We start from the raw sequence: 23,939 nt of genomic DNA on the forward strand, positions 1-23,939 counted from the left end.
AGGTACAGTATACAGTAATATAAGTACAGTAATATAATTACTGTATACTGTAATTTCTTGGCAAGTGAATGGTTCCAGAAAACACATTTGAAAAGGCTGGAGGAGTATATGATACCATATTTCCTTGACAAAACTTATCATTGATTTTATAATGGCGTTTCACAAACAGAAAAGAAATAGTACGTTAAATGTACAAATTGATGGTAGGATCTGCCCCTGGGCCAGATGTGAAAACATGAATGAATGTGTGTCTCAGAAATGAGGAAGTGGAGTAATAGTGGTTGTGGATTATGAGTTTAAAGAAAGTCATCAGTTTGTCAGTTGACAGGAACTAGGAAGTTTGGGGCAATGTAGTGAAGAGTATGAGGCCTCCAAGAGTGAATCGGAGGTTTGGGGGTAGGTAATCCACACCACAATGAGCCTGTCATTTGGGTCCACGGCCACCTAAGCCAGGCTCTTTTGGGCCAGCATCCCAGCCTGAGAGGCATGGTTGCATGTCTTGCAGTTTCAGCACTAGGGGATGTGAATGTCACGTGTAGTCACTGGTGTAGCTCATACTTATTCTCACACATATCAGAAATAGTTTGGAATACACTTTGGTTGCCAAGACTAATAAGTAGCTTACAGTGGATTCAGTTCCCTACTCCTGCATGCTATCTTTTAGATAATTGGCAGCCCCTCCTCTGTTCATGCCCTCAGCCCTCTTGCTTCAAATTAGTGAAATTTAGTATCTGATAAATCATTCAGCTTACATTTGTCTGCTGATTGATTACATCGTAGGGTAAATGACTTTCACTTAGTATCTTTATTTTTGACCTTTTAATCTCTAACTGGGTAAAGAATTCACTTGTTCTCAGTTGAAAAATTCACATTTAGCACAAGAGTTCTGTCTGGAGCTCAGTGGCTCCTTTCTTCAGTTACCCCTGGAATCTCAGCAAGTGTGATAACGGGGCCTGGCCAGGCTGACGGCTTCCTCCTCTTATCCAGTATCCTCTCTTGACTTTATGCACAGCAGATGGTTTACGAACATTTTTTAAAACCCTGGAACACAAGCCCAGAGGGGGACACCCCATATGTAAATGAGATGAAAGAGGAGCTGGGCGGTGCCGGGGTGGGGAGTCCTCCCTCCCCCATCCACAGCTCCCTGAAGGGAGTCCTTCTACTGAGGACAGTTTGGAAACTGTGGCCTCACTGGGTCATTCGTCTGACTGCTTCTTCCTGGACACTCTCTCTATAAAATATTCTTTTCCTTTTCTGTGCACAGGATCTTCTCCCTAACAGCTCCCGCTTCCCCCTCCCTCCATAATAATCAGTGTTTGTTCTTCCTGCTCCTGCACTCTCTGATTACTATGCTCCCTGTTCCTAGTCCTGGCCATTCCTGTCCTGGAGGCCTGTTTTCTCCCCGCCTCCTCCCAGCCTAGCGATGCTATTATTACTCCTGTGACAAAAGCGCCAGGCATACCACAGGGCCCTCTTTGACCTTCAGAGCAGAGGGGAAAAAGGAGAGCTGCTCCTGGATTCCGGGCTGGGGTAGCCATCAGGAGGGAGGGAGGTGGGCTTAGGTGCTTCAGGCATCATGATAAGTAGGTGGTAGACACAGGAGGCCCTCCCCATTGAGGAGAAAGATGTCTGGCTTGTCTGTTATTTTGCCAGCACGTGTGTGTTCAAGATGAAAATTAAACTGAGAATGATACTGGAGAAAACTGACAGTGGTGTGGATTACAGCTTGTTGAAGCAATAAAGCTAGCAAAGAGGCAAAAAAAATTGGTTTAACAATGCATTAAGAACTTCAGCTCTAAATAATAAGAGCTGCTCATTATTTAGCCTAATAACTATCATTCTAGCAATCATGAATCCTATTAAATGCATGAGATTTATTTATGTGAGTGTTGTATGATTACAATTCTAGATTCTGTTTTTGTCATCTGAGCCCTCATAGTCTGTAGTCCTGTTGACTGATCCATCTTAAATTTGAGCTTCTCTTTCTCTGCTTGTTCATAGGTTTCTCTCTTCCTTAGGAATATCTGACCTTTCTAAGATTAGCTTTTTTTGCTTATCTTGTCACACTAAAGGGGTTTGCTTATAAAAACAAATGTTATCAGGAAAACCAGGAGACCTTAGATTGCAAACGTTTCCTAGTTCACTGTGTGAAACTCAGATATTTGCATTTCAAAACACTTCCCCTTTGCATGCCTCTCAGCACTTAGTGAAAGCTGCTGACATTCTTGCTTAGTTAGCAGGAAGGTGGGGTTGAGAACAGAGGCCCCTGTGACAGCTGTACAGAATGTAGGATAGCAGGAGGAAAGAGGAACTGTGGAGAGGAACTGAGCATTTCACGTGTGGAATCTGATGGGAGGCTCAGAAGGCTTGAAAGGGAAACCTCAACGTTTTGTTGGTTTTGCATCCTATGAGATGAGGAGGCTGGAGAGACCTTGGCAGGAGTGTGTTCCAGAGCAATTTGTATTTATTTGGAAATTAAAGGGTGACATTAAAACTGCTGAAAGATGATCTGTAGTTCCATTTTCTTTGCCTTTTGTATGATAGCTGTTCTCAGTAATGGTGAAATCACTAAGGATAACATTGCTTCAAAGAGACTTTTGTGAGCATTCAGCTATTTCATGTCTTTGGTGAAGACAGAGATATCCTGAGTCGTATTTGGTTTTGACCAGATTAATTGAAATGATTTTCCATCCACAATTCATTCTTCTTTCATTAGTGTAAATTAGAAAGATTTTTAGTAAAAGCATCGCCAGTAATATCTATTTGGCTGATTTGGAGAGTGTGGTTCTGTGAGCTGAAGAGGAGCATCTTCGAAGTCCACGGTTTTTCATGTTTGTGTACGAAGGGCCTGAAACTTTGGTAGATGTTCAAAATAAATGTGTTGCATTGTGTTTGTAAATGGTATCTCTTAAGAAATATCAGTGGAGGAGGGGTGCAGGGGTAGTTCAGTGGTAGAATTCTTGCCAGCCATGCAGAGACTCCGGTTCCATTTCTGGTCCTTGCACTTCCCCCCTAAACAAACAACAAAAACTTCAACAAATGGTGCTACAATAGCGGGATGCTCACATGGAAAAATAATGAAATGTGACCCTGCCCTACAACATATGAAAAAAAAAAAAAGAAATATCAGTAGAATAGATGACAGCAGTCATAGCTGCCAGTTCTTGAGTGTGTACCTTGCGCCAGGCACCAGATCTGATCCTTCACTTGCGCTGTTTCATCTAATTGATACAGCTACCTTGGGAGGCAGACTCTGCTGTTCCCTGTACTGATGAGGAGGCTGATATGCAGAGGTTAAATAATTTCCCCAAGGGACAAAAGCTACGATTCAGACCCCTTATCAAGCTAACTGCTAAATTAACTCTTTAAAGTACTGTGCCCTCAACACCCCTCTGCTGACTACATTGAAATTAATACTTTAAAATATTTGAATGGTTGTTAAATTGTAATAATATGCAATGTTGTACTGACATGCAAACATTTTCTAGTATTAAAATAATCAGTATATTACTTATGAACAAAATGTTTATTTTAAGGGCAGCAACTAGTGGTTATGCTGTGCTGACAGGAATAAACTGGGCTCTCCTATACCATCACCCCACTGGGTGTTGTCTTACTTGAATCTTTGAAGCAAAAGACGTTTAAAACAATTTTTCATATTTTTGCCTTTATAGGGGGATTCCTCAATGTCAATGTAAGTGAAGTCAGTTTTGATGAAATTCATCACCTCTTCTCCAAGGATTTAGATATTGCGCCAGGAGGTCATTGGAAGCCTAAAGACTGTAAACCCAGATGGAAGGTGAGATTAATTTTTCCCTGAGTAGTGTGGCTTTTACTGTGCATTTAGACAGTGTGTGCTAAACCCAAAATATAGAGTGAAATCCTTAAACTCTTGATAAATTTAAGACCTTTTTTTGGTATTCATAGTTAAAATGTACTTTAATAATGTTAGTTGTGAAAACTTTGAATGTACCTGTGCATAAACAACATATACACTCGTGTTCAGTCTCTTGGAGCTCCTGAGACAGATTTGATAAATGGATTTTTTCCTGTTCTGTTTTGTTGGGAGGAGAAGCTTGCTCTGCATCGAGTCCTGGAACTGGTGACCTACTGGGAGGATAATATCTTGGTTTCCTCTTGGGTGTAGGGTGTTCTCAAGTTCCTTCCCTCGGGGTCCAGAAATTCTGAAGAGACCACTTCAAGGCCACTGTGGCATGAAAGGGAGGGCTTTAAGTTCTTCACCCTTGTTTCAGAAGACAGGGCAAAAGCTTTTTGTCTTTTTGCTATGTTGGAATTCTACTTAATGTTTTGTTTGAAAAACAAGGTGGTCAGGCTTCTGGGCCTCCACGGCTTTTTTTTTTTTTAAAGGAAACCCGTGGTTTAGATCATATTTGTTCTCAGTTCAATGAAATTGGTCAATCAGTGCACATTCATGTAATGTTATGTTTGAGTAGGAAATAGCATTTATGTAGTCCAAATGAAGACTGCAGATTAGTAAAATGAAATGTTACAGTCTAAAAAATTGTAATGTATCCTTTATCTGGAAACAGCTTTCAATTTCCCATTAAAATGTATATTAGATGTTAGTACTAGGAAAATCATTTGTAGGAAAGAGAATAAACAGTCTGCTATTAAACTCTTGAAAGAGATCTTCTGACTTAATTGACCTTGGCTTCTTTGTGTCTAGGGATGTGTATTATTTAGGTCTCCATCCCTAACACAGAGCTTATTGTCTTGTGTAAGGCCAGCACTGAACACAATTTTGTTGAATTGAGAGATTCTGAGACAAATAAATGTCTTTTTTGGCCTTGTTACAAATTATTAAATAAATGTTCAGTTTTCTTATTGCCTGAAACAAGTTGTGAAGCTGCCTAAATGGATTTCAGTACAAATTTTAGAAAAACAGTCTTTTTTTTAATTGTCATGCTATTTTGCAGATCAGAGTCATTTGTGAATGAATCTTTTCATACTTCTTGATAGATTTTCATCACATTTCTATCTATCTAAAATAGGGCCCAGTTTGCATGCATTACACTTTTAAAAAATGTCCTGGACAATTAAATCATTTTTAATACTTGGGTGGTGATTGTGCATGTTGAATGTTAATGGAAGAAAAGGCAGAATCAGATCATTCACAGCCTGCTGAGGGGAAGCGAGGGGCCGCTCTTCAGATGACCGTTCATACGGGATACAGGGTGCAGTGCGTGTGGAGTGCAGTATGCGACACAGGAGTAGAACAATTTAGAATTGGAAAAATGAAGTATTCTTGTCCTTTCTCCGGCTGTCTATATATGATAATTGGTTTAACTTTTATAGTTGGTTTTCTTTTTCTGATTTTCCTAGAGACAGGTATACCATACGTGAGTAATTCCTACTGAGAGTTTAGTAGACTATATGCTCCATGTCATCAAGTAATACTAGTATTGAATGTCGACTTCCCTAGGAGTAAGCCGAATTCAGGGTTCTGAAAATTAGCTGTTTAGGAAATATGTGGTAACACTGCTATTATTTCAGTTTTAAGCAAACCCTTCTCAGAATACAATATCTAGTTCTGAGCTATGTAACTAAAAGTATGATAGGATTTTGGAGACCATATAGAAATGAGCTATACTTACCTTATTTAATTAAATAATTTCTCACCACCACCACCACCGCCCCTCTTTATCTATTTACATTCTAACAATACTGTATTCCAATACTGAATCATAGTTGAGAGAGAGTGAAAGAAGAAATAATTGGATTTATGTTAAGTATCTGTCACCAACTTGAACGTTTTTTAAAAAATTTTTATTTTGAAATAATTTGAAGCTTACAAGACAATTACAATAATAATACAAAACCCAAACAGAGAACTCCAACATACCCCACCCAGATACTCAGATCTACCAGCTTTTTAAAAAAATATTTTGATTAACAAAGCTTCACAGACATACATACAGTCCATACATGTTGGCAATCAGTGGCTTGTAATATCATCATATAGTTGTATATTCATCACCATGATCATTTTTAGAACATTTGCATCACTCCAGAAAAAGAAATACAAGGAAAAAAGAAAAAAACTCATACATCCATACCCTTTACCCTCCCTCTCATTGACCACTAGTATTTCAGTCTACCCAATTTGTTTTACCCCTTATCCCTCCATTATTTATTGATTTTTAATGTTTTTTATTATGAAATATAACATACATACAAAACAATAAATTTCCAAGTACGTTTTAACAAATAGTTACAGAACGGATTTTAAAATTTGGTATGGGTTACAGTTCCACGATTTCTTGTTTTTTTCTTCTAGCTGCTCTAACTAAGACACTGAAAGACCAATGGAAATATCAATATAATGATTGAGCAGTCATACCCATTTGTTAGATGTTGTTTTCTTTGTTATACTCCTACCTTCTCCTTAAATAACATATATTCATTAGAGCAATAAATTTCAGAGTGTATCGCAACAATTAGTTGTAGAACAGATTTTAGAGTTTGGTATAGCTTACAATTCCATAATTTTAAGTTTTTATTTCTAGCTGCTGTAAGGTACTGGGGGCTAAAAAAAAAAACCAGTATAATGATTCAGCAGTCATACTCATCTGTTAAAAGTTACCTTCCCTGTATAACTCCACCATCACCTTTGATCTTTCTCCCACTCTGTGAGTATTTTGACTATGCCTACATCCCAAAATATGGGATAGGGGAATGGAACTAATTGATGCTCTGGAAGGGCTGGCCCCTCTGCATTTCAGGACCCATCTTGTCCAGGGACCCATCCGGAGGCTGCAGGTCCTGGAGAGCCACCCCAGTGCATGGAACCCCTGCAGAATCCCACACCATGCTCTAGGTATCCTCCAGGATTGGCAGGAATGGCCCTGGTTGGGGGTTGGCAAGGCATGATAGGTAGCAATGTCTAACAGAAGCATGCGTAAATATCCATATATTTTTTTACTGATCGGTCCATACCCTGGAGAAGGTTTTCACAGTCACCCAGTGACATTGCAAAAGTTATGTCTTTATATAATCATCTTCAAGAATCAAGGCTACTGGAACACACTCCTCAACAGTCAGATACCTCCCTGCAGCCACTCCAATACAGATAAACTAAAATGGGGTATCTGTATAATGTATAAGAATAACCTCCAGGATAACCTCTCGACTCTGAAATCTCTCAGCCACTGAAACTTAATTTTGTCTCATTTTTCTCTTCCCCCTTTTGGTCGAGAAGTTTTTCTTGAACCCTTGATGCCGGGTACTGGCTTATCTCAAGATTTCTGTCCCACATTATCAGGGAGAGTTATACCCTTTGGAGTCACATAGCGGGGAGGGCAGTGAGTTCACCTGCTGAGTCAGCTTAGAGAAAGAGGCCACATCTGAGCAACAAAGGAGGTTCTCTGGGGGTGACGTTTAAGTAGGCTTAGCCTCTCCTTGACAGGAATAAGTTTCATAGGGGTGAACCCCAAGATCAAGGGCTTGGCCTATTGATTTGGTTGTCCCCACTGCTTATGAGAATATCAAGAATTCTCCAAATGGGGAAGTTGAATATTTCCTCCTTTCTCCCCAGTTCCCCAACATTTTTATAAATAAAGAAGTAAATACTTCTTTATTCACTGGCCAAATTACTTTGGGATATCAGATCTACCAACTTTTAACATTTTGCGACATTTGCTGTATCTATCCATCCTTCTATCTTAATATTCAAAACTTTTTACTGTAGTAACATATGCCACTCAGAATTTCCTGTTTAACCACTTGCAAGTACATAATTCAGTGTTATTAATTACATCCACAATATTGTGCTACCATCACCAACAGCCATTACCCAACATTTTATCACCCCACACAGAAACTCTGCACCCATTAAGAAATAACTATCTCCCTTCCTTTCCTCTACTGCCTCCTTTTCTTATAACATTTTTGTTTCTCTGTAACTTTTTTAAAAATAACTCTTGATATTTTAAATGCTTCATTGAAGAAATTAAAATTTCAGTGGGTTTATGACTTTAATTCTATATGTCCATCACTGAGCCTAATTGTCTTTAATTAATATGGATTGCTTTTAATTAATATGAACTCTGCAGCCATTTAATAGTTTCTTCCCTTAAAAATCATCCCTAATTTGCTTTGACTCCTTTTATAGCCCATTCACATTATGTCATAGGTGACCAGCTTGTGACGAAATGGTAAACCAGGCAGGGTAAGCTTGACTCTTATTTTGCTAGAGGTTATTACAGCGATATGCTTCACATAAGGTAGTGGTATGGCTATCTGCTCACCATCTAACTTCTTCCTCTCCTTTTACTTTTTCTTAGCAGTTTTTTTAAGCATTTTTATTGTGAAATATATACAAAAAACAATTAATTTCAAAGTACATTTTATACTTTGAACAGATTTCAAAGTTTAGTATGGGTTACAGTTCCACAATTTCAGGTTACAGTTCCATAATTTCAGGTTTTTCCTTCTAGCTGCTCCAAGACACTAGAGACTAAAAGAAATATCAGTATAATGTTTCAGCACTCATACTTGTGTGTTATAACTTCCCTGTTATAACTCCTCTTCCTCCTTTGATCCTTCTCCCAATCTTTAAGCCCGTTCTAACTTTTTTCATGTTGAAAAGGGGTATCAACAATATGGGAGAGGGGGATAGAACTGGTTGATATTCTTGGAGATACTGGCACCTCTGAGTTTCAGGGCTTATCTGACCTAGGAACTATCTGAAGGTTTTAGGTTTTTGAAAAGTAAACTTAGTGCAACTTTTGTAGTAAGTAAACTTTTGTAGGATCTCAGATAGACCCCTGGGTGTTCTTTAGGGTTAACAGGAATGATGATGGTTGTTTGCAATATCAAGCTGAAGCTTGCATAAGAGTAGCCTCCAGAACAGTTTCTGGACTCTATTTAAACTCTCTCAGGCACGATACCTTATTTTATTACATTAATTTTCCCCCTTTTGGTCAGGTAGGCATTGTCGATCCCATGGTGGCAGGGCTAGGCTCATCCTCGGGAGTTGTGTCCCATGCTGCCAGGGAGACTCACACCCCTGGATGGCATGTCCACGATGGGGCAAGAGTAATGATTTTCCTTGTAGAGTTGGGCTTAGAGAGAGGGAGGCCACATCTGAGTAACAAAAGAGGTTCTCTGGAAGTAACTCTGAGGCATAATTATAGGTAGGCTTACTTTCTGTGCTATAGAAAGAAGTTTCATAAGAGCAGGTCTCAAGATTGATAGCTTGGCTTATTGATTTGGGAGTCCCTAATGTTTAAGACAGTATCCAGGCTTTCCCAGGTAGGAAAACTCACATTTTTTCTTCAATCCCTCAACAGATTTTGCCAGTACTTTGTAATTATCTGCTCAGCACACTCTGGAATGTATCTGGGTATTGCATTAAACCGTACAGAATAACAAGCTCTTATTCCCGTTCTGGGCTCCGTGTATTTGAGTTATTTAATTGAACTGGATAGACAGGTTGAGTATGCTAAAGACACTTCAGGTTTGGGACAAATAAAGCTCTCTTCTTTTGGTCTCATATGGTAGATAATGTTCTAAAATACAGACACAGTTATCCTTTATCCTGTATTCTGATTTACCTTAGTCCAAATCAGATTGGCTTCATTCTTATCTCTAATTGAAGGCTGATCTCTTTTTCGGCTTCTTTAACAGTTGTTGTATATAGGAATGCTGACTTTCAGAGCTGCAGAAGTCCAACTCTGAGTATCAGGTGTCACGCAGGTACCCAAAGTTCCAGGAGAATAACAGGTTATACACTATAGCACAGTATGTCAGAATCTAGAAATAACACTTAAAGCTCAGGAATAAATGTCATTGCTATAAGAGCTTACAATCTAGGCTCCAATGTTCATATATGTAGTCTCTAAAAGAGACCATAAAATATTTGCCTTTTGTTTCGGCTTATTTTGTACAACATATGTCCTAAGGTTCATGCCTCACAACTTCATTCCTTTCTTTAGCCACACAATATTCCATCACATGTGTACACCACAGCTTGCCTTTCTGCTTCTTAGTCTTTGTACCCTTGACCACCTCCATCCTTTGGGCTTCATGGACAATGTCCAAAATATACAATCCATGTCTCACAGTGTCCTTATTTAGTTGTGCAATCATCGTTACTCAATTTTAGACAATTTTCATTGCTCCAAAGAGGAAAATAACAGATAAATGCACCCTCACCAAAGAGAACATCTAAAATTCCTCTGAACTCTTGTCCTCCCCCTAATTATTTACTCCGAGTGTTGCTATAGTTCTGGTGATGCCTTCCTGTTAAATACAGGTCATAACATGCTTTAGTAGTTTTCCCCTTCTACCCCTCTATTATTGACTTTGGTACAAGATTCAAACCTTTGAAGTGGTTCATGCAAAAACTTACTTTTATATGTAGTGTTAATTGATGAGATACATGGCGCTATATAAACCCTTTCAATCAAACTCACCTGCAATATAAGTGTATTACTTAAACTGTTTATGAATTATCATCACTTCTAAGCCATTCCCACACATTTAAGTTCAACCTCGTGAAGTAACATGCTACCTGTCTCTAGCTTCTGTGTATCTCCGGGTCCCCTATATTCTACATTGTAAGATTCTGTGTTTATCTTTACCAGGGTCATATTAGCGAAATTATACAGTATTTATCCTTTTGTGTCTGGCTTATTTCACTCAGTATTATGTCCTCAAGGCTCATCCATTTTCTCATGTGCTTCGGGATGTCATTTCCTCTTACTACTGCATAATACTCCATCTATGTATATACCACATTTTGTTCACCCACTTGTCTGTTGATGGGCACTTGGGTTGTTTCCATCTTTTGGCAATTGAATAATGCTGCTGTGAACATCAGTGTGCAAATGTCTGTTTATGTCACTGCTTTCAGCTCTTCTGGGTATATACCGAGTAGTGGTATTGCCGTGTCGTAGGGCAACTCGATCTTTAATTTTCTAAGGAACCTCCAAAATGTCTTCTATAGCATCTGTGCCATTCCAACCAACAGTGAATAAGTGTTCCAACTTCTCCACATCCTCTTCAAAATTTGTAGTTTCCTGTTTGTTTAATAGGAGCCATTCATATAGGTGTGAGATGATATGTCATTGTCATTTTGATTTTCTTTTCCCTTATAGCTAATGTAGATGAACATCTCTTCATATATTTTTTAGCTATTTGCATTTCCTCTTTGGAAAAATGTCTATTCATATCTTCTGCCCATTTTATAATTGGGTTGTTTGCTTTGTTGTTGAGTTGTATGATTTCTTTGTATATGCTGGATATCAGACCCTTATCCAATAATGTGGTTTCCAAATATTTTCTCCCATCGAGTTGGTTGCCTTTTCACCTCTCTGGCAAAGTCCTTTGAAGCACAGAAACATTTGATTTTGAGGAGTTCCCCTTTTAATCTATTTTTCTTTTCATTGCTTGTTCTTTGGGTGCAAAGTTAAAGAAGCTACCTCCTGTAACTAGGTCTTGAAGATGTTTCCCTATATTTTCTTCTAGGAGTTTTAAGGTACTGGCTCTTATATTTAGGTCTTTGATCCACTTTGAGTTACGTTTTGTATAGAGTGTAAGTTTGGGGTCCTCTTTCATTCTCTTGGCTTCCATATAAGTTTTGCATACTAATAGCAAACCTAGGGGTCACTGAACTGGGTTGGCAGTTGTATTCATTTGAGAATTCCTTGAATGCACCAACAATTGATACTGATGTCCGTTAGTGAGTCCCCACTCATCAAGGGAGTCCCCAGCACCATCTGTGGACATTATGGTGTGGTACAAAAGTGAGTACAAATGCTGCTTCAGTATTGCTGTGCCCGAGTTGTAGTCTTTAGGGTCATAACCCAAGAGCCATTTTTGGGGACAAATCAAAAGGAAAGGATCCAAAGTGGTGGCTGGTAAGGGACACCAGAACCTCTTTAGTGCCTGTCACTTAGCACATGTGAAATCATTAATGTAGACAAACATCAGCCTCTTAGCAGCCATTGTCTCAATCTTTTTTTTTCACAATCCCATCAGTGTTAAGGGAAAATTCATCGTGTAATTTCTAGTTGAGACACCTTTATTTTACTAAACAATCTGTTGTTCTCTTTTGAAATAAAACTATTTTGATAATTTAAAATTTCCTTCCATTTATAATCCTGATAATGTAAAATATAAGCAAAGGTTTATATTTTCTGTTGATTGTATCTAAGTTCACATCCTGATTTTATATGTAGCATTAGGTCTTAAACCTATGTGCTCTCAATTATTTGCCTTTATTCATTAAATAGTAAAAATAGTAAATACTAAAATATTTGTTATTCATCAAACAGTAAAATCTATTTGACATAAGAAAAATTTTAATAAATTCTAGATTTTAATATTCTTCATAATTTTGTCATAATCAGTTTAGATTATATTTTAGAAAATCCAGAATATAGAGTGATGTGTAGGTATTCCAAATAGATATATTTTCACTGCTATATTTTTCGAAAACCTAATGGTTTTAGAATTGTCTGTAGAAAATATATTGTCTAAATTTCCATTTTTATTAGAAAATGCACAATTATAATAAAACCAGCTTAACTAAGAAAAGTAACACTTAGAAAAGACTGTAGCTTTTTCTTTGTTTGTTTGTTTTGGTTTGGTTTTTTTTTTTTGCCTGGGCAAGCACTGGGAATCGAACCCAATCTCCGGTATGGCAGGTGAGAACTCTGCCAGATGAGCCACCGTGACCCACCCCACCATCACTTTTTTTAAGGATAAAATCTGAATTATAGGCAAACCAACCTTGCTTGTATGACAAATTTTGGATTCAGGAAATAGAGGACACAAGTCAGTGATGATTGATAATTATCAATTTATTCTCATGTCATATCAACGTATTTTATATAGATGATGTTTTTTAGTCCTCATTTTCAGAGTTCCAGTAAATTTTTCTTTCCTATAAGAGGAGAGAGGGATGTACTGAGAAACCATTTTAATTTCCACATATGTGTTTTTCTTTTCTTTTTTCTTGTCTATGTAAGAGCACATTTCTTGTCTTTATATAAGAACAAATTTGTTTCTTGTGCTGCTTGCATGATCATTTCTGTTAGATTTAACATTCCAACATAACTTATTATCCATTTAACTTAAAACTGAATATTATCCTACCACTGAAATAAACTTTTTAAAAAGGACTAGAAACTTGATTATGCATTTTATTTAAATGAGAAATACTATATTTAAATAATTGTCAAACTTCATGTATGTTCTCTGAACATGCTATTATGTATGGTTAATTTGCTTCAGTAGGCTGTGGCTAGAACCCCATGAATGAAGGTTTTGGTTTCTCTCTCATAAACATCTCCAGGCTTAATAAGCAATGTGCAGGATGGTAAACATCCAAGTGAAATCGCTTTAAAATTCATTTTAAATATCAAAAAGTTGTCATCATTTGTGATCTACTTTAAAACCTCGAAGCTACTTTTGACACATCCCTCTCCCTTACTCATATCCAATCCACAACCAAATCCTTTAATTTGTCTGAGAAATGTTTCAAAAATCCACGTGTCTCTCTTCTTTTTCCTAACCAGTCTCCCTGAGGCTCCGTTTTTGGCCTTCTGCAGTCTCCCATACTGCAGCCCGAGCAGGATTTTCCATCCCCAAATCTGGTTTGATCTCGCTTCCTGCCGCCCAGAGCCTTCGCAGGCACCCCTCTTCCCTCTGCCCTGAGCGTGTCCTTGGCCGCTTTCTTCTGTCTTTGGAGCTCTGCTTACGTCGTGCCCTGGACCCCCAGATCAGTTAGTGTTACCAGTTTAATAATCTTAGCACAATAAATGCATCTTTTGTTCATTTCCCGGTGCCTGCCCATGCAAAAAGAAAAAAAGTTAAATGCATCTTTCATACTTTTCATAGTTGTAATTTTTCTTGGGCCTGTATGATTTTTAAGTTAAAGTCTGCCATCCTCACGAGACCACAGGCTACCCAAAGACAAGGGCCATGTGTGTTTTTTTGCTCACTGTTGTATCTCTGGTGAGAACATTTATAAGGGGACAGCTTTAAAACCACTGAAGATGTTTACAGGTCAATTTTTATCTTTCCCTCTAGGGTTTGTTGCTACATTTACTTACGTATGTGACTATCTTGTTTTAAAGGTGGCAGTTCTCATTCCTTTCCGTAATCGCCATGAACATCTTCCAATTTTTTTCTTGCACCTGATTCCAATGCTCCAGAAACAGCGGTTGGAATTTGCCTTTTATGTCATTGAACAGGTGAGAGTATTTTTCAGAATGGTAACTAAGTATAGTAGAATTTAGTAAACTTTTAAATATAGTTTGATTTTTAGAATTTTAGCATAAGATTGATCAGGTAAATTCAAGTCCTTGTTTTATATTTGGGTAAAATAACATTTTGGGTTGAGCTTCTATTTTTCTATCTAACCCCCCTCATTTGTCTCTCTGTCCTTCCCTCCTCCTCCCTCCTTCCCTTCCTCTCTCTTTTTTTCCCCTCTCTTTCTGTCTCTCTCTCTCTCTTTCTCTTTGCCTCTCTTCCTTTCTTTCTCTCTCTCTCTTCCCTCCCTCCCTTCCTTCAATAAGCGTGTTGATCAGCAATTACTTACAACTTTCTAGTGTGATGCCTTAATATATTTTAATGACGTATTATAAATGTTGGCTTGCCAAATAATGACATTTTTTACAATAATTATAAGTTGATATTTACCTTATGGGATTAAATGTTCCTTGATTTGTAATAGTGTTCATTTCTATGATTTCATTGAACTTGTGACCCTTGTTTAGTCCTGAAAAACCTCTGTGAAGTTTCATTTAATTGAGCAGCTACTTATTTTGTAACTTAGGCTATTTGGGAGCATTGGGACTGGTGTACTGCCATCTAGACTGATAACTGGTGCACTTCGGAATGCAATTCAAAGTCTTATTGTAAATTATATTGACAAACCCTAGAATTACCTCAGTTAAATTCACAGTGTTGAATTTTGAAAGAGCATTTAAGTAAATGACTCATGTATCTAAGTACAGAATGTCAAGGATAAAATTTTTTAAACCAAAAACGTAGTTAATTCTCGATTGGGGTTTCTTTGTACTTTGGTGTGGTGGCTGGCCAGGACTGAAATCAGTACTAAATCGATTTCATTAGGCAATCTGGGGCACTGAATGAAAGCCAGCCAGTAATCCTCAAAGAAAAGTAGTAGGTGGTGAACCTGTTCAGTGTTCATAGCCTTTCACTTTATAGTCAGCTGACTCGGTAGAGGAACGTTGACTGTTGTTATAACCACATATATATTTTGCTTGCCTTGCTGAGCCTGACACTGATAATACAGCTTTTCCAGGATGTAAACCCAGCCTCGATAACTGATTAATAAACATGAGTCAAATAAGCTGAATCATATATTGCATAGAGAATTAAATGATGTGACATCCGTGATCCCTTCCAAATCTGAGATTCTATGATTCTTTTAGAATTTAAGATAGCTATAAAGTGAGTAGAATTAAATATTTTCAAAACCCCAAAAGTCCAGGCCATGTGTTCCTGAACAAATATTATCAAAGCTCAGTCAGTTATCGTTCTTTAACATAGTCTATTCAAATAGGTTACACATGAAATAACCCTGATTGCCTGTTATATTCTGTGTCTTTGTTTAAAGGCTATATTTGGCATAAAGAATTTTATTTTCTATATGTATTTTTGGACATATGAATAAATGATGTTTTAGAAACCTAAAAAGGTGTGATAACACTTTGTAAACAAGTATTCCATGACAATTTACATCATTCTCATTATTGCCACCTCATTATTTCACATAAAAATATGTGATACATTTATATGTTTTAGTAATTTCTAGTTGCGCTGCATCATTGTCAAAAGTTTGTTTAGTCCGTCTTTTTAATTTTAGCCTCTCTGGTAGGTGGGTAATGGTATCTTACTGCAGTTTCACTTTATATTTCCCTAATGACTAATGATGTTGGTCATCTTCTCATGTGCTTATTTGCCATTTATATATCTTATTTGGTGATATGTAAACATGTATATATATATATATTTGTGTCAGCACAAAGCTTTTGCCCATTTTTAAATTAGATTGTCTTATTGAATTTTAAGAATGCTTTATATATTATAGATACAACTACATTTCACAATAAAAAATGTTTGAAAAAGTAAAGGACTTGTATCTGTAATATATAAGATTCCACTACCCACCTACCAGAGAGGCTAAAATTAAAAAGACTGACCAAACGTACTGTTGATGTTGTGAAATGTAACGTATACAAAAAGTGTTAAGTTTCAACAGTACATTTTTTAAATTTATTTTTTGTTTTATTATTGTTCTTTTTTTTCCCCCTTTTTCAAAGTACATTTTAACAAGCAGTTTTAGAACAATTTTTAAAGTATAATATGGGTTACAATTCCACCATTTTACATGTTTCCTTCTAGCTGCTCCAAAACACTGGAGACTAAAAAGAAATTATCAGTATAATGATTCTGTCATCATACTTGCTTGTTAAATCCTTTCTTCTCTTATACAGCTCCTCCTTCTCCTTTGATTCTTCTCCCAGTCTTCAGGGATATTTGGGCAATGACCATCCTAACTTTTTCATGTTGAAAAGGGGTGTTGACATTGTAGGATAGGGAAATGGAACGGGTTGAGGTTCCAGGAGAGACTCTGCGTTTCAGGGCTTATCTACCTTAGGAACCATCTGGAGGTTTTAGGTTTCTGAAAAATAAACTTAGTGAGTGAAACTTTTGTAGAGTCTCAGATAGAGCCCTTGGGTATTCTGTAGGGTTTACAGGAATACTGTTGGTTGGGGCTTGTCATACATACCATCACAGTTAGCAATACCTAGCTGAAGCTTGTATAAGAGTAACCTCCCCAAAACCTCTGGACTCTCTCTGAACTCGCTTAGCCACTGATACCTTATTTTGTTACGTTAATTTTCCCCTTTTGATCAGGTAGGTATTGTTGATCCCATCGTGCCAAGGGCCAGGCTCATTCCTGTGAGTCATGTCCCACACTGCCAGGGAGATTTACGTCCCTGGATGTCAGGTCCCATATAGGAGGTAGGGTCATGATTTCACTTGCAGAGTTGGGCTTAGAGAGAGACAGGCCACATCTGAGCAGCAAAAGAGGTTCTCTGAAAGTACTCTTAGGTATTATTATAGGTAAACTTAACTTCTCCGTTACAGATATAAGTTTCATAAGAGCAAGTCTCAAGATCAAGAGCTTAGCCTATTAATTTGGGAGTCCCTAATGTTTGAGAAAGTAATTAGGGATTTCCCAGATGAGAAAGTTTAATAGTTTCATATTTTTTCTCCAGTCTCAAGGGACTTTGCCAATACTTTTTAATTAGCTGCCTAACGTACTCTGGAATGTACCTGGGTATTACATTAGGTCGTACAGAATTGCAAGATCTCATTCCTAGTTGTAGGCTCCATGTGTTTAGCTTATTTAACTGAACTGGCCAGACAGGATGAATTAGATTGTGTGCTACAGAAACTTTAGGTTTGGGACATAATAAAGTTCTCCTACTTTGGTCTCATGCAGTAGGCGACATTCTAAAATACAGACACTGTTATCCTTTACCTTGTATTCTGATTTAACTTAGTCCAAATCCAGTCGGCCTCCGTTCTTATCTCTAACTGAAGGCTGATCTCTCTTTCGGCTTCTGTAACAGTCGTCTGCAGGAATGCTGACTTTCATAGCAGCAGAACTACAACTCTGAGTCACACAGAAACCCAAAGTTCCAGGAAAATACCAGGTTATACGCTATAGTTCACTTTCTCAGAATCTAGAAATAACATTTAAAGCTCAGGAATAAATCTGGCTGTTGTAAAACTTACAATCTAGTCCCCAATTTTCTTATAAGTATTTTCTAAAAGAGAACATTCAATATTTGTGTTTTTTGTTTCTGGCTTATCTTGCTCAACATAATGTCCTCATGTTACCTTCACCTCGTTGCATGCCTCACAACTTTGTTCCTTTTTGTAGCTGCACATTATTCCATCATATGTGTACACCACGGTTTTCCCTTCTGCTTCTCAGTCAAGATACCCTTTGGCTATCTCCATCCATTGGGTATCATGAATAATGTCACTGTAAACATCAGTGTGCAGATGTCTATTCGAGTCCTTGCTTTCGCTTTTTCCAGTATATTCCCATTAATGGGATTGCATAATCATGTGACAACCTTGTATTTGGCCTCCTGTTTTTCCACTATATTATCCTCTGGAGGGGCTGGCCCATTCTGCTCTCCTACCAACATTGAATATAGGTATATGTCTCTCTGCACGTTTTCTCTAGCGCTTGAATCTGTTTGTTTATTTGGAATCTACAGATTTTGTTGAAATATATTCATGTATCGTATATTCTATCCAAAATGAACAATCATTGCTTCACAGTATCCTTAGTGGAACAATCACTATCACTTTCAAATTTTGACAATTTTCATTGCTCTAAAGAGAAAAATAACAGATCAACACATGCACAACAAAGAGAAATTGAAGAGTAAAACTTTAATTTTTATGAAGCAAAATTTGTTGTTTTTTAATAGTTTGTGCTCTTTTGTTTATTTAAGAAATATTTTTTCTAAAATTTTCTCCTGTTTTCTTCTAAAAGTCTTATAGTTTTAGCTCTTCTTTTAAGGCTAATGCATTTCAAGTTTATTTTCATATATGTTGTCAGGTAAGTTCAAGGTTTTTTCTCTTTGCTTGTGGCTGTTCAGTTGTTCCTTCACCATTTATTGAGAAGCTTATCTTTTGCCCATTGAATTGTCTGGATACCGTTGTTGAAAATCAGTTGATGTATATGTGTCATATATGTGCAGGTATATTTCAGTGTCTCTGTTCTGTTCCATTGAGCCATTTGTTTGTCTTTATGCCAGTGCTTCATGTCTTGATTACCATAGCTTTATAATAAGTATTGAAATCAGATAGTATGACATCCTGTTAAATCTTGTTCTTTTTTAAAAAGTTGTTTGGCTATTCTAAGTCCTTTGCATTTTCATACAAATTTCAGAATCTGCTTATCTATTTCTACAAAAAATTCTGCTGGGTATTTGATTGGGATTTCACTGAATTTATAGGTCAACTTGGGGAAAATTGGCATCTTAAAACAATTTTAGGTCTCCTGATCCATGGACACGGCATGTCTCCCCATTTACTTAGGAATTCCTTAATTTCTTTCAGCAGTGTTTTATAGTTTTCAACATACAGGTCTTATGCACTGAATTTTGTCAAATTTAAACCTAAGTGTTTCATAGTTTTTAATGCTATTGTAAATGACATCTTTTTAATTTAATTTCTGTAATTTTTAACTGTTTTAGTCTTACAGAATTATTACAAAAACAGTATAGAGAGCTCACATCTACCTCAAACCTAGTTTCCCCGTTAACATTTTACTAATGTACAAATGGTACTTTATAACAATTAATGAACCAAGACTAATACATTATTATTAATTAACGCTCATACTTTATTCAGATTTCCCCAGTCCTTATTCTGTTTAGAATCCCATTCAGGGTACACATTACATTTCAATGTCTCTTTAGGCTCCTCTTAGTTGGGACAGTTTCTTAGACATTTTGTGCTTCTGATGACTTTGACAGTTTTAAGAATTGCTGTTCAGGTATTTTTTAGACTGTCCCTCAAAATTTTTTTTTTTTTTTTTTTTTTGATATACAAATCACATACCCTAAAATGCATCCTTTTTAAAATGTACAACTCAGGAGTTTTTTCGTATATTCACAAGGTTGTCCAACCATCACTACCATCAAATTATATAGAACATTTTCACCAACCCCAAAAAACTGTGTACCCACTAACCATCAGCCCCCACATCCCCTTCTCACCAGGACCTGACAGCCACTTATCTATTTTCTGTCTCTGTGGATTTGCCTTTTGTGGACATTTCACATAAATGGGGTATCATACAATATGTGACCTTTTGTGTCTGCCATTCTTTCACTCAGCAGTGTTCTCTAGGTTCATCCATGTTGTAGCATCAATCAGTACTTCACTCTTTTTTTATACTCTGTTGCATGGAGATAGCACATTTTGTTTATCCACTTATCACTTGATGTGTTCCCATACTTTTTAATCATCTTATGTTTTATCTATTAAAGTGAAATGATTTTCTATTACTCTCAATATTGTCTCATTTTTTTTTCTATAAATATTTTGCTTGTCTCTATTCCATGTACACAATTCCTTTCAGGCTTATTTGACCCCATTAGAGATATTTTCCATACTTTTGGTTTTTTTCCCAATTCTGTTATTACCTAGAATAATATTTAAGTTATCCTTGATTTCTTTTTTAGTCTTTCCCCATTCCACCTCCCAAATACAAGGACACTTGCTAAATTTTATCACTGATTTTTATACAGCATTTCTAAAGTGGTACATTTTTTTCATGTTTCAAATACACTATAGTTTGGACATTTTTGGTTTTGACATTGGCAGCCTCATTTTATTCTCATCTTTTCTTCTTTTTACTATGTTCAGTCAGACTGAACATTTTTCTTTATCAGTAGGCAGAGCGTGACCTAGCTTACATTATTAGATTTTTAAAGTCATTTTGCAAATGTGATGGAGAAATCTTTGCAAAGCGACAATGATCCATATTTTGTATTTCTTTTAAATCTCAGTATTAATCTTCTGATCAGTATTAATTTGTGACTGCGTATTTGATAGTATGTGGTTCTGAGCTAGTAACATCTTCATCGCATATGAAATAGAACAGTAATTTTTCTGCTGGACTGGTGCCCAGGAGAAGTGCTGAACAATTGAAGAACAGTTCAGAAATCCTTGCTAAAGACGGAGGATTGCAAAGAGGCTCCTTTCCAAACCAGGAGTGGAATCTATGTAATAAGTTCCAATTGTCTTTGTCTCTAAAAGTGCTCTCTGTCTTTATTTCATGCATTAGTGATAAAAAGTTAGACTTTCCTGGCTTTGTGTGTAGGAGAAAAGATCACTGTTAATTCACTTTCAGTTTTCTACCTATTTACACTGAAAAATACTCCTCTCCTCCGCCTTGATAGCATATTGAGAACTTAATGAAAAAATAAAACAGCATTATTTTTAATGACTTAACTTTTTCCTAGTCATAAATAATCTATATCCTGATGTATCTGAGACGTAAAACAGAATAAAAGTTATATTATTATATAAATGTGATGATCTGCTAACAGATAAGATAATAAAAATGTTTTCTTGGATGCACCAAACTGTAAAATAATGTAGTCAGTAAATTTAAACAGTGTATCTGAAAATCCTGAATTGTTTTTATTACTTTGTCTGCTTGAGTCAGGTATAATTATTAACTGGGCTGTAATACAAGTCAGAAAAGTTTAAGAGAAAGGTCGAATGATAAAATCTATGTAAAGTTGTATTCCCCCCCCACCCCGACCCCGGCATCGCTCTGAAGACTGGCGCGCAACCTTTTAACCGTGCAATGCTCTTCAATGTGGGCTTCAAAGAGGCCATGAAAGACGGTGTCTGGGACTGCGTGATTTTCCATGATGTGGATCATCTACCGGAAAATGACCGAAACTATTATGGATGTGGAGAAATGCCACGCCATTTTGCAGCCAAGCTGGATAAATACATGTATATGTAAGTATCGTGCAGTGTTCCTGATATTACACTACATTCTTGGAAATCATATCATTAAAATAGTAGCAATATATGCCAGGATCTAAAAGAGCTTTGAGGGCCCAAAAGGTGTCTTCTTAGGGAACAAGGCAGTCGAGTCCCTCAGTGTTCACCTTTCTCACACTTCCTTATACAGAGCTTTGAGTGTGATATGGTGGAAAAGAGAGCCTGGTTTCTGCAGTTAAGCCAGTGTGGTTTTCACACTTTAGTTAGCACGATTTAGGTTAAGCTCCTTGCTATCTCTGAATGTTGATTTCCTTGTTCATTGGTGTAATTAACCCCATTCAGTAGGTTTTCTGGTAGGCATGTGTTCTAGTTTGCTAGCTGCCGGAATGTGATACACCAAAATCAGAATGGCTTTTAAAAGGAAGAATTTATTAAGTTGTAAGTTTACAGTTCTAAGACTGAAAATGTCCCAGTTAAAGCAAGTCTATAAAAATGTCCAAATTAAGGCTCAAACAAGAGGTTTCCTTTACTTAAGAAAGGCCAATGAAGTTCAGGGTTTCTTTCTCAACTGGAAAGGCACATGGTGAACATGGTGATATCTGCTAACTTTCTCTCCAGGCTTCTTGTTTCATGAAGCTCCTGGGGATGTTTTCCTTCTTCGTTTCCAAAGGTCTCTGGCTGCGTGGTCTCTTGTGGTTCTCGTGGCTCTCCTGTGCTCTTCTGTAGCTCTCCCGTGGTTCTCTAGCTTTCTCCAAAATGGTTCCCTCTCTTAAAGGAGTCCAGTAAACTAATCAAGACCTATCTTGAAAGGGTGGAGTCACATCTCCCTCTAATCAGAGGTTAATACCCATAATTGGGCATCACATATCCGTGGAGATAATCTAATCAGGTTGCCAACCTACAGTGCTGGATAGGGATTAAAAGAAACTGCTGCCTCCACAAGATGGATCAGGATTAAAACATTGCTTTTGTAGAGCACATAATCCTTTCAAACTGGCACAACAGGTAGTGCCTGCTCATTCCCTTCTACATCCTCACCCCATGACAATAATTTAGTGCAGTGAAGTCTCTCTTCTACAGTATATCATCTTTTTCCTAAGCTATGGATTCTAGATATGCCTTTAATAATAAGGCACAAATGAAATGTAAGCAGTCATTGGAGCTCTGACAGTCACTTAAATTGGTGTTAAAGAAGGCACGTGTATCCGGGAAAGAGATCAGTTTTCACTGACTAATGGGTGTGGAGAGAAGAGAAAAGAGCCTCGAACAGGGAAGATAACTGCCTACATCACAGTTTTGACAGATGCCCAACAAACAGAGTAGAGGAACCGAGAGTCTCAGTGATGTGACCAGGTGAATCAGTGCTAAAACAAGGAGAAGAACGCATTTCTGCTGGTCCCTGTCATCATTAGGAAACCTTTTCTTTATTACTACAGTATCTGAACTTGAAGTGTGGTGCTGCCTTGGGGGAGATGAGCACGGTTCAGAATCACATTCTTAGCACTTCTAGAAACTTGGTTTTGGTCCACCCACTTGAATCGAATTAGATTCAGGGTAATCGACTTTTAGAAAGAATATCATAAAGGCCTATAAACTAGAAGTTCTAAATTAGCTTTTTTTTTTTTACATTTGAAAACATTAATTTCTAGCAAACAAGTATTCACGTCCATCTAGACTAATCCCAGGATAAGTAGGAGATCTTGGAGGTCTGAGTAGAAGTTGGAAGGTGGCTAGTGAGAATGGAAGCAGATCACTGCATGGGTTGGGTTGTGCATGGACTTTTGGATGCATCACCCGTGCCCCTCAGTGTGCCGAAGTCTGAGTTGACTGGTGCCTAAAATCTTGAGACCTCAGATTTGGTGTCTCTCCTCCTTTGGACAATGTAAGATAAATACAGCTGGTTTTGTGCTTGTTGAACTTCCATTTTCTATTCTCTGGTTTATCTGTTATATCATCTTTTTTTCTAATCTATTTCTGTTCTGCGTTTTGTACAATTGATTTTTTCCACTTGAGCCAGACAACAAATGGAGTCAATGTGCATACCAGTTTATACATGGCAATAAACACACACAGCGCGCGCACACACACACACACACACACACACACACACACATCTGTGGCTATCTAATGATTCACCTTTCTTCCGGACCACTTAATCCATCTGGTGTGGGAAACAGCAGTGGCAAGAGTGCTTTTTGGCCTGGTTGAGCTGTGACCAGCATTATTACTAGAACTCTGACTTCCTACATCCCAGTTTCAAGAGACCCTCGTGAGATACACTATGGTTGTTTTAGGGTCAGTGTTGCTGTTACTGTTTTGGGGTGTCTTTGGCCCCGGGTGGGGATAAGACTTTCTCCTGTAACTCCGGAGTTCCAGGCAGG

General features: G+C 37.4%; 1 protein-coding gene across 3 annotated transcripts in view; it reads left to right on the forward strand.

Annotated features, from left to right (window-relative positions):
* The window catches only part of B4GALT6 (beta-1,4-galactosyltransferase 6), a 68,051-nt gene that overhangs the window by 38,010 nt on the left and 6,102 nt on the right, over positions 1 to 23,939 (forward strand). For all 3 annotated transcript variants that reach the window (XM_077135713.1, XM_077135714.1, XM_077135715.1), the window contains exons 4-6: positions 3,675 to 3,799; positions 14,106 to 14,222; positions 21,386 to 21,573. In XM_077135713.1, the coding sequence (XP_076991828.1) occupies positions 3,675 to 3,799; positions 14,106 to 14,222; positions 21,386 to 21,573 (430 nt within the window). The remainder of the gene's footprint in view (positions 1 to 3,674; positions 3,800 to 14,105; positions 14,223 to 21,385; positions 21,574 to 23,939) is intronic.

The sequence above is a fragment of the Tamandua tetradactyla genome, chromosome 18, assembly GCF_023851605.1.
Source record: "Tamandua tetradactyla isolate mTamTet1 chromosome 18, mTamTet1.pri, whole genome shotgun sequence".
NCBI lineage: Eukaryota > Metazoa > Chordata > Mammalia > Pilosa > Myrmecophagidae > Tamandua > Tamandua tetradactyla.